At 47.0% G+C, this 12,091-nt stretch overlaps 1 protein-coding gene across 2 annotated transcripts in view; it reads left to right on the forward strand.

Moving 5' to 3' along the window:
• The window catches only part of pde2a (phosphodiesterase 2A), a 100,322-nt gene that overhangs the window by 20,113 nt on the left and 68,118 nt on the right, over positions 1–12,091 (forward strand). Inside the window, exons 1-2 of one of the 2 annotated variants that reach the window (XM_076146126.1) lie at positions 5,486–5,682; positions 6,042–6,132. In XM_076146126.1, the coding sequence (XP_076002241.1) occupies positions 5,630–5,682; positions 6,042–6,132 (144 nt within the window). In that variant the 5' untranslated portion in view covers positions 5,486–5,629. Of the gene's footprint in view, positions 1–5,485; positions 5,683–6,041; positions 6,133–12,091 lie in introns of those variants that run through there. The other variant, XM_076146125.1, reaches the window with a different exon arrangement.

Here is a 12,091-nt window from a genome sequence, read left to right on the forward strand (position 1 = left end):
TTGTTGTTGATTAATTTCATGTTGATCCAATAATCAATCAATCAATCTAGCATTGAACCATCACTGTAAGAGGATTACACTTAAAACACAAACAAGCTCATTAGAATGATGAAGTTTAGAGCTGCTGTACCACAAGGGGGCGCCTCATGTACCACTGGGGCTTGGCGTGGCACAGTTTGAGAACCCTTCCTCTTGTTTCTTTGTTTACGTTGGGCAGGTACAGCAGGATTAAGGACATCCTGGTCCACTGAAGCTGAAGTGGTCCTTATCTGTCCCCCCTCACGTCTCTGTCCACAGACAGAGAAGTTGTGGTATTGTAGGATGTTCCAGTGTGTGTGTGTGTGTGTGTGTGTGTACGGGGGTCAACACACTCGCTGCATCATTATAGAGAGGAAATTGTGTGTCTAAATTGTTGTGTGATTTTCTTTCCTTTTCTTTTTTTTACACCTCAGGAAGATGGGGTGCCATAGCAACAAATCAGTGTCAGTGCAGTTATTCCACGCACACACACGCACGGGAACGCACGCTCAGTTATGGTCATTACCACTTGTAGCGTCGCCTCAGCTCGCTCAACACACATCGCCTCAGCGCTGCCTTCTGATTGGTCCGGGGGAGGAACCAATTAGGTCAGAGCAATGAGGAGATGAATAGGGCACGGAGGTAAAGGGTTCGGCCAGACATCTAGTTACTACACACACGCGCACACACACATGCAAAACACACATTAAGTAAGTAAAGCATCCAGTGAATAAGCGGTTGCCCAGGGGTCGTTAGCTGCTGGCTCGTTTTGTTGGAAAAAGGCGTGAAAACAAGTCAGAAAAATGAAGAAATGGATGTGAAGATTAGGAAATGGAGAAAGGGAAGTGTAAGATTGAGGAAGTTAGGCTGGTTTCCTGCCATGTGTCTCTCTCCTGTGTGCTGCTTCCCGCTGCGTCTGCGTCAGGAGCAAACTGTTTGTTATGTTGCCGCCGCCGCCATCGTGTTTCCTTTCTCTTCTCCTTTCCTCCTCTCTTGCTCTCCCTCCCTCAGGGTTGTCATTCTTTTCTTCTCACTCTCTCTTTTCTCCTTTTCTATCTTCCTCTCATCGCTGGAGGTTTTGGGCTTTATGTGTGTGCGCGTGTGTGTGAGCCCTGACCGTGTGTGAGCCGTGGCCCCTTTTAGCTGACACAGACGTTACCAGCAGGGAGAGGATTGATTGACGGGGTCAGGCTTCCCCCGTTTGACCTCTGACCCCCTCTTTAGCACGCCTGTCGCCTTCCTTCCTTCTATCCCTCCGTCCGTCCTTCCCTCCATCTCATTATCTCTCTCTCCCTTCCCTGCCTGGTGGCTTTTATCACCGACTCCTGTCTGCTGCTCCTGCTCACCTCTGACACCAGCAGCAATAACCAGATACTGAGGGAAGGAAACCTGTGTGTGTGTGTGTGTGTATTGTGGAGCAACACGTCAGGAAGGAAGCAGTCAACTATGACAGGAGAGGAGCGCTTCCTCACTCACACACACACACACACACACACAAACACACACAGAATAATGTGGATTGTGTTGCTTAGCAGGCGTAAAAAGCAACAAGCAACAGATTATAGAGGAACTTCTAGACTCCTCTCCTCTCCTCTCCTCTCCTCTCCTCTCCTCTCCTCATTATTCCTATCCTCCCTTCCTCCCCTACTCCCTCACTCCACGATGCCGCTAAGACGGACTATAGTTAGCAGACAGTGTGTGTTGGTATGGAAACTGGCTTATAAACTGTTCACGTTGCTAACCGTCCTAACTCACATAGCAACCACAACCAAACCAGCCTCTGTGGAAACGTGGAAGGGACTCGTCATTCAGCCAAACACACACCAGGATCGCACGTCGGTCCTCACCTGCAGCCCCTCGACACGGCGTATAGACTCTCACCGTCACCAGGTTGATCTTTACAGAATAGGCGTCATGGCATGGTTTGAAAAGACGACACCTACACACCGACCGGCGGGGAGACACGGCAGCGCATTCTGCAGTGCTTCAAAAAATCATGAGTCACCTTAAAACATTTGCTTAAACACACTTTTACAGCCTAATGAGTCATTTGTGCAGCTAGTGAACACAAAATAATGACCGCTTTAGACTCCACGCCTTCGCACGTCTCTTCTGTTTACAACAGCGAGGTCAGAGGTGAAGTTTGCTGCAGATAGAGGAGGATGTTCAAGGATTTTCATTTCGCAGCTAAAAGGATATTTTCTACTGTAGTAAATGTGTGTGTGGGTGCTGCTGTATGCATAACACTGTCCATTGTATCTGAAAGGTGTCATATATGTGCAGTGTGTGTGTCTGTGTGTGTGTGTGTGTGTTTAAGAGTGTTATGTAGCGCTTGCTTAAGTACACAGGCTTGTTTTGCAGAGTCGCTGATGCTTGTTGCATTCAAATTCGTTGTTTCAAAGCGCTGCATCTTTTTTTTCAGAAAAGTCAGGTTAGCAAACCCACTGTGCTATTGAAAGAGATTATCAATACAGACACTGCAGCTCCCTCTGTGTGCGTGCGTGCGTGTGTGTGAGAGTGAGAGAGAGAATGTGCGTGACTTTGCAACGTAGGGCGTGTCACTGCCGCTTTCCTGCTGTTGTTTTACTGCTCGTGTTTAAGGAAATTTGCTACGAGTGACTTTAAGGTTAAGAGGAATTCACACACACACGCACACACACGCGCACACAGACACACACAAACTTTTCTCCTAGCTGTTAGTCATGCACTGTGTGGTAGATGGGGATGTGAAGCAATTTACAGCTTCATGAGTGCATAGATTTCACCCAGCAGGAACTAAACCACCAACTTCTCTCTTTGGGCTCGACACAAGCCGACACAATAACACACACACTCGCAGACAAATGAAATTGCAGTGCAGCGCTGCTTTATCGTTAATGAAATCTCCCGTCAAACACCACCACCTCACACTCACTCACACACAGACTTACACAGCGGCAAAATGTTCTGACGTGTGTGTGGAATAGCTGTAGTGACGTTGTCGTTGTTTGTCATAAATTAATTGTTTATGAACTATGATGGTATGTGGGGGAGCAGGGGTGCCCCCCGGCTTTCAGGGGGCCCGGAGCTGATTCTGAACATAGACCCTCCAACCCCCCTATCCCCAGCTATTGTGCGCTCGCAGCAGATGAACCAACAACACACAGTTAAGCAGAAAACATTGAGAGGTTGGGGACTTAAATGATATTAAAGCCTCATCAGGCCCTCCTGATGTCACAGTAGGTCCCGGGCCGCCCTGGTAGCTAGGAGCTGTAATGCAGTCAGACCAGTTGGTTGTTGGTTCAAATTCTGATCCTCTGTAAGCGTGTTGTGCAATCACCCGAGTGTGTTTTCTCATTCCTGGTCCAATTTGCCCGCAAACACACAAACATGTCCGTCCCCGCTCTCTCCACATTAGGCCGTCTTTTGTCTCCCCTCGCCCGCAAAACAAAGCATTTCCCTAAATTGCTCATCCAGCTGAGCTCCATCGGCGGGGCTGTGACCTCCACATGGAGGCCGGTATTGATCCACCGCAGAGGGCGTCTGCTGATTGGCTGATGCTATTCATACTGTAATAGAGTTGTGGAAGAGGCACTAACATGGAGGGTGCTCCGGGAATGGAAATGCCACAGGGGGGCGGAGAAAACCAGCTGTTGAGACGCAGCAGACATACTTTGGATTCAGTGAAGAGTAGAATACAATAGAATAGAGTAGAATAGAATAGAAAGTCTTTACTTAGCTTTCTAGTTCTTTTTCCACTGTTTCATTTTTCTATTTTTCTATCCGTCCATCGTTTTTCACCGGCAGATAACAGCAGGGAGGAAACTCACTCTGCGGGGGAGAGAGGCTCCTCCTGTTCAACTGACACCATGTGTGTTTGTGTGTGTGTGTGTGTGTGTGTCTGTGGCTGACGTTAATATAGCTTCACCATTATGTAGATTAGCACTATCCCCTTGAGTGCGCCTTTAACATTTAGTGCTTTCAATCACTCTGCTGCTTTATGGAGCCAGGACACACACACTCACACACACACAGACACCTAAACACTAACACAATCATATGGACATACACACATTTTTGGACATATGCAAACACACAGTACATATGTACTTTCAATCACTCTGATCTTTCATGGGAGTCAAACACACACATACTTAGCATAATTCATGCGCATATGCACACATGTACACACATGTACCCACACACACACACACACACACACACACACATGCATGCACAGAAGCACCAGGGTTAACAGATCAAGGTTATGGGCTGTATCCCCAACAGATTACAGCTCCATGGATAGGTAATTAAGCTTCTATGCACTGGAGTTATTCATGCTGACTCTCTATCTGTGTGTGTGTGTGTGTGTGTGTGTGTGTGTGTGTGTACGTGCAAAAGAGCAATTGAGTGCCACATGGTGTGTTTGTGTGTTGATTGCATTTGAGTAGCAACCAAAGTCCCTGCTTTAATCACAAACTCTGGATCAATACTCTATTCAGCAGTGTGTACGTGTGTGTGTGTAGTGTGTGTGAGTGTGTGCAGCGTGTGTGTCTTAAAGGTAATCTAGATCAGAGTCCACAGCAGATGAGGAGAGACAGTCTTTGAGCAGAATTACCTTTCCTTTGAACTACCATTTTTTTCTGCTGTGTGTGTGTGTGTGTGTGTGTGTGTGTGTGTGTGTGTGTGTGTGTGTGTGTGTGTTGGGCAGGTCACGTTTTTGTTTGCTGGACAATACAGGCTGATGGTTTCTAACTTCCGCTGCACTGGAGCGACCTTTCACCATGTTTACAACACACACACACACACACACACAGGCAGCACCACCAAGCTGCTCTCTCTCTCTCTCTCTCTCTCTCTCTCTCTCTCTCTCTCTCCTTACCTTCCTTTTTATCTATCTATCTATCTATCTATCTATCTATCTATCTATCTATCTATGAGGTCATTTCAAACACATTACAGCCTCACTAAGCCCTCAATTGTTTCCCTGAACAATTAACTCCGCCCCCTTCCTCTCTCTATTAATTAATAACAAACAAACGGCACAAACCGTCCGTTGGGCGAGCACAGTAACGCCTCACCTTCTTCCCAGCATTGTGCGTGTGTGGACGTGGGTGCGTAGGTACTTGTCCTGTGTAAATGGCTCAGTGGGTGTGTGTCTGAATAATAATAATGTTCAATGTCACCACGGCAACGCAGGCAAGAGTCTGATTAAACGTAAAGTTGAATCACGTGACGTCTATCAGTGCGCATAAATGTGCAGTTTGTCATGTGTGGTCTTACGGTGACCTAGTGTGTGTGTGTGTGTGTGTGTGTGTGTGTGTGTGTTCTGCTGGCATGTGAAATGAAAGTAGTGGTTGAGAGAGGCAGTAAGACCCAGGAGAGAGAGAGAGAGAGAGAGAGAGAGCGAGAGAGAGAGAGAGAGAGAGGGAGGGAGGGAGGGAGGAGAGAGGAGGAGGGACTGTGTTCGCTCTCCGGCTCTGTGTGCTGCAGCTCGTGGTGTTAGCGCGCCAGTGTGCGCCTCAGCCCAGCCGGTGCGAGTGTGTGTATCAGTGCTGTGGTCGCTGTGTGTGTGTGTGAATGTGTGTGTGACTCCGAGCGCTCTCTCTCTCTCTCCTCTCTCTCTCTGCGTATGACAGGTGGAGATGACATGACTGCGCTCGCGAAGAAGAAAGAGAAGGACCTGTAAGAGCTTCACACACACACACACACACACACACACACACGCGCGCGCACACACGCACATTTAGCTGTTCCCCTTGCATTCCCTCACACACACACACACACACACACACACACACACACACACACACACACACACACACACACTTAGAGTCCATCATGCTCCAGTTCATTCACAAAGATAAGAAGCAGGAGTGTGTGTTTGTGTGTGAGAATGCTGTTTCTCCAGATCTTACACCATGACAGCTGATGACATGTGTTTACAGCGGACCGCTCAAACACACACACCCCCACACACACTCGCACACAGACAAACACAGAAGTTGTGACGTGTTTTTTGTTTTTTTTTGTCACGCCTGCAGACGCGGTCAGCAAGTGTTCCTGCGTCCTGAGGAGAGTTCAGCTCCATCACTGACCACCAGACCGACCACCACGCTGTCCCAACAACTCCAGGTAGGACCTCCTCCTCTTCCTCTCTCCTCCTCTCCTTCTCTCCTCTTCTTCTCCTCTCCTCCTCCTCTTTTGTCCGGCTCTCCAATCTGCATTCCTTTCTTGTCCACCGCTGACTCCATCTGATGCCCGTCAAACACACACACACACACACACACACACACACACACACACACACACACACACACACACACACACTCCTGCTCCGGCGTGTTCTCATGTTTGGGAACGATGGAACTTTTCTGTGATGGAGGTAAGTTTATGCTCCTGTTGCTGCTGCTGCTCTCTGTTCAGCTCTGTTGATTGAGTCAGCGAGACACCTATTATCTGCCTCAGGGCTGTGTGTGTGTGTGTGCGTGTGTGCGTGTGTGCCTGTGTGTGTGTGACTGGGTGTGTGTGTGTGAGGGCTCAGATAAAAGACGGAAACACAAAACATGAATCGGCCATAAACATGAAAGGGAGGGATTTAAAGACGTTTTGGTTTGAATGGAGGATGAGTTTGTGTGTGTGTGTGTGTGTGTGTGTGTGTGTGTGTGTGTGTTTCCTCTTTTTTTCTCCTGAGTTTGCTGTTTGTTCTTCAAATCCACAGAGCAGTGCGTTGGATTTAGCTCTCTCTGCATTTCTCCTCCGCACTCGATCCCTGTGACTCAGTCTGTCTGTGACTCCTGTCACGCAATTTAACGCCACTTCCTTCCTCCTTCTGTTTGTTTGGCGTTTTGACGCACGTGCCAACGCAGCATTTGTCTCTTTGTACACCGAGGAAGCGAAGGCATCCAGGCATCCAGGATACAAGTGTGTGTGTGTGTGTGTATGTGTGTGTGCGTGCTTCGAAATGCACAGAGTTTTAATGCTGTTTGGCAGCGTAACAGGAAGACGTTTGATTGGCTGCCAGTGTCGACTTGTTATGCTCTGATCCAATTACCTCGATAAATGCGCGCACAAACACACACCCACATGTGCACACACATTGATGACATGTTACACACACACACACACACACCCAAATGCCTTTAAGTGCACACACACACAGGAAATATCTGGAAACCGCATGAACATAATCCCTGATCTCAGAATTTCTTAATCAAAATCTATTGTGGCTCAGTCAGTCTATTGTGTACCACATGTACACACTGTGGTACACACTATATATCATACACTGCCTGTGTGTACGTGTGTGTGTACCTGTTTCACCAGTAGTTTTAGGGCTTGAGTGACAGGCAGGCATTTGAAAAGTGCTCCCTCTTTATGATCTTTTATGTGTTAGATTGCTTTCTGCTTTGGTGCTGCATGCTTGTGTGTGTGTGTGTGTGTGTGTGTGTGTGTGTGTGTGTGAGACGCTGTAATGCTGTTGTTAGAGAGCTAATGCACTTCTGAGTCAGCTGCCGTCTTCTTACGGGTGTTCACAGTGAGGAAAGGAAAATCCTGCCCTGCTGCATTCTTCTGCCTGAGCCGGTCTTCATGGAGGCTTTGTTGCCCGTCGCTTTAATGTCACCATACCGTGTGTGTGTGTGTGTGTGTGTTGAGTGTGTAGCGCCCCCCGCAGGGGGCTTCTGTTATGTTTATTACATAGCAGGATATGACACAATCATGTTAATGCTCTTATGTCATTGGATTTAAAGTGAACTTTGCTGAGGTTTGTGATGAAGTCGTGTTGTGTGTGAGGATCCAGTATGTTTACATGTACAGGTCCTCTTATAGGCCACGCCCACTTCTACCTAAACAATCAATGAGGCTTTTTCTAATCCCTTATATCTTATTGCTTTTGGGGAATAATAGTTCTTACATCAAATCCTGCACGTCACCATGTGTTGTTGTATCGGATCACAGGTTTTGTTTCTGCAGTCTTGTTGTTGCAGTTAATTTAGTTAATTTAGTTAATTTAGTTAATTTGATCGTTTTGTCATTTATGTTTGGATCAAACCCTGAATGAAAAGCTTCAGTCTTGCTGTCTGATCTCCATCTTCTTGCACGCTTTTTACGAAATGCACAGGCGTGTGTGTCTGTGTGTGCGTACATGTGTGTGTGTGAGTGCGTGCGTGCGTGCGTGCGTGCGTACGCGTTGTCACTCATGTGTGTATGTGTGAGCCAATGAGGCATCTAAAAGCAGCAGGTTAATCTCCTCTGTGCCTCCGGTTGAACAGATGTGAGGATTAATTTGTCAGCAAACAGGGCTAGTGTGTGTGTGTGTGTGCGCGTGTGAAAGGAGGGATTGGCTAATTCTGTTTCTGTCAAAATCAATATCTATTTCAGTTTTTTGGTTGAATGTGTGTGTTTATATTCCATGAAGTCTGCATTTTGGGGAGGTGAGGGCTTGTGTGTGTGTGTGTGTGTGTGTCTAATTCTGTAAATGTTTCATTGCATAACTGTCCTACATACACACTATGTGTCAATATAAATGTATGACAGAGTGTGTGTGTCAGTGTGTGTGTGTGTGTGTGTGTGTGTGTGTGTGTGTGTGTGTGTGTGTGTGTGTGTGTGTGTGTTGCACCCAGTATTTTTTAATCAGCAGTGACACTTGGTTGACAGGTGTGTTTGATGGTCTGCAGGCGTCTGCCCTTGGCTCCTCCCCCGTCATTTAGTCACAGGCGTCTCCACTTCGTCTCATCTCTTAGCCATGATGATAATGTGAACGCTCCATGACGGGCCAATCTATAAACTCCCTGTTTTCATTTTGGTGGTTTGAGTGGTTGAAGCTGCACTGCATAAGTGCCCTTGTGCAAGACACTCGGTCCCAACCTGCTGCAAAGCTCTCTGCTCTTTGCTTTTGCCTCTCACATACGGCGTGTTTGCCTCTTCTTTGTTTCTCTCCGGTTGTCCACTTGGCGATTTGATGTTTCTGCTTCAGATCACGGTTTCTGTTCCCACACTTTGTCTGCAGCTCTCCTCAGTCATCAGGCGAATACAGATGCCTACAGACTGAAAACTCACATGTGTTTGCTGCTCCTGCCTGAATTTGATTTTTTGATGCCATGACTCTAAAAGACAGCAGATGGAATCCAAAACAGACAGAGAGAATCCAATCCTGGGTGAGAATAACAACACAGTGGCTGAGAATAAAGGTAAACAGATTATGTTTTCACTCTCAGCAGTAGAATTCAGCTCCTCAAAAGTGCTGTGTACCAGCGACGACCTCTGTGAAGAAGACACGCAACACTTTTGCCTTCCAGACCTCACGTAGCCATTGTCGCTCCGTGTCAGAGCTTTCATGTTCGCTCCCCTCAGCTATTCCACTTCTCTTATCCGTGTGAATACTTAAACATCTACCTGATGCACGACAGCGAGCATCCCGAGCTCACACAGCCTGGAGCTCATTGTTTGTGAGCTATTAACAGTTTAAATCAATTTGTGCTGACTGGCAGCAGAGTGACCCAACATGTTGGGTCTGGAGCCAATAACTGCGGCGTGGTGAAGCCGCCATTGCAGCGCCAAGTTGATGGAGACACATTTGGCAGCGCTGTTCCACTTAAACCCAGCAGTGGTGCCAGCAGGCTGTAGTGGACACAGATGAGAAATATTTAGTGACAGCAGCACAAGCACAACCCATAATGCAGTTTGGCCTTAATGTGAGTGAACAGGATGGAACCTCAAGTGAGAATTTGAACACACCACGCTGAAGATTGTCCACCTGCAGCAGAAACTCTTGGTCTTGGATCTTTATTGTGGCCGCAACGCAACGCTGCAAGAAGTCTGCGTCACCGTTGGTTCAGGGAGTTAATATCCAACCAGCCAGCTCCGGGCCGCCGTTTCCTCTCTAACGTGATGGCATTGATCTCTGGAGGCTACAATTAAACTCCGGGGACCGAGATCCATCTCATCCCACAATCCCCACCAGCCGATGTGGCCACGGCGAGATAAGAGGCGAGGTGTGACGTGCATACGTAGCGGCCCCGCTGGCCGTGCAGAGCCGGCAGGGGGGCTCCACAGATGGAAGAGATGGAGCTGATACTTTAAACACCGGCAGATCCACAGCAGAAGATACGGAGCTTCGTGTGTGTATGTGTGTGTGAGACGTAAACACGCCCAGATGGTTGCAGAGTAAAGCTTGAAATGATTCATATTTGAGGCAACAACGTTTTGGTTTATAGCAACGATTTGCTGTCTTTTTGAAACACAAAATCTATAGTGAAGCAGTTTGAAAGTAAACCAATTATATTTCCTTCCTGAGCTGTGTAAACTTTCCTTTTAGTGGCTGTAGAAATGTTCATTACCAAAGAGATACTCAGGCTTTGCAGTTGTCATGGGAGCCTTTTTCTTCTTCACCTCTCTCTCTCTCTCTCTCTCTCTCTCTCTCTCTCTTTCTTGCCTTCTCTCTCTCTCATTTGATCTTTTAACATCCGCTCAAACTCAATTACCCAAAAACACTTGATCCAGCCCTAATTTAATTGCAAGAATTTATCATTTAGCTCTTTGAAACTGAAGAATATTTAGATAGATAGAAAATTCCTCGCTTAATAATCTTATTATTCCACGAAATGCACACGGGATGAGGTCATTCACTTTGAATCACACATTCTGATAAACGGCCACAACACAAGGGCACCTTCACTTTACAACGACCCCTAGAGAGCAATGTATATGCGTGTGTGTGTGTGTGTGTGTGTCAGTGTTTATTCTTTGATAAATGGACTGTATTATTCACGGCTACTGAATTCTATCTCAAGTGGATCCCTGCAGGATTTTCAACTTACTGTGCGTGTGTGTGTGTGTGTGTGTGTGTGAGCGTGTGCGTGTGCGTGTGTGTGTGTGTGTGTGTGTGTGTGTGTGTGTGTGTGTGTGTGTGTGTGTACCCTATCTGCAGTTCACTCCCGCTTTTTGTGCTTTCTGCAGGTAGACTATGCCGGCTTTGTGTATTGTGTGTTTGTGTAGGCACCCTGCTGACTTCATCAAGCTCCAAGTGGTGGGCGCGGGCGTTTCCTGCCGTCTGTACATCCCATATACATTACACGCTCACTGTCTGTGGGCTGATTAATGTCTTTAAACACAAGGCGAGAGGATGCAGGAGCACGCCGGGTTACCGTTGTTATTCCGTGTCCTGCTCTAGTTTGTTTTTGTTTTGCCTGGATCGTCCCCTTCCTTCCTATTTTTGCAGAAATACGAGCGTGAAAACCCCGACAGAGCGTTTGTGTCCACACGGAGTGAAATCTGTGCATTTTCAGACGTACAGATGAAATTCTGAGAGGAAACCTCTGCTCACACGGCTTCATCAAAACTTAAGCAGAGTTCTTCCTCAGGGTCCAAAACCCAGCAGAATATTCTCAATATTCTCAAATATTAATGCAGTGATTTCACTTTAACTTTGTCAGCAGGTTGTACGTGATCCAGGACAAGAACCGGGAGATTCTGGTACCGGTCGGCCTGATGGTGGAGCTGTAATAGCAGTTTTTACATTTTGTCCATAACATTGGAACCTGACTCATAAAGCTAGTTCGAACCGAATCCTTATTGTACGACGACTCAGCCTTGGCGGAGGTATGCGCTCTCTGCGTACCTTCTAGTTTCATGTCGACTGAAGCTCCACACATGCGGGCACAAACCGTAACCATGGCAGCCGTGACAGACGGAATCTCGGGCGTCTTTCTAACAGCTTGACTTGTCCCCTTGCAAACCTCCTAAAGGTTAAAAATAGCACTTTGCACGGGTGTGAATGCACTTTTGGAGTACATCGCTCTGAGATAAAGCCTTATGGATTCTTATAGAGATGGGATTTGTACCCTTTGACACCCAAACATACAGTAAAGGGTGTCATCTTGTCTCTGTCTGGCTGCACAATTCAGCTCTTTGTTTTCTGCAGGTGATCCTGACATAAAGCCTGATTCACAACTGCCAGTCCTATTTGTCACATTCAGTTCATTTGGATATTGAACGCTTTTGTGTACACATTGGATCACACAATGACGGATGCCAGAGAACTGTCTGTGGTCTATATAAAACCATACATCGTCTCACTCTGTCCATCTTTCAT

The sequence above is a fragment of the Genypterus blacodes genome, unplaced genomic scaffold (assembly GCF_046128005.1).
Source record: "Genypterus blacodes isolate CSIRO-AG114 ecotype Tasmania unplaced genomic scaffold, CSIRO-AGI_Gbla_v1 ptg000032l_1, whole genome shotgun sequence".
Lineage (NCBI taxonomy): Eukaryota > Metazoa > Chordata > Actinopteri > Ophidiiformes > Ophidiidae > Genypterus > Genypterus blacodes.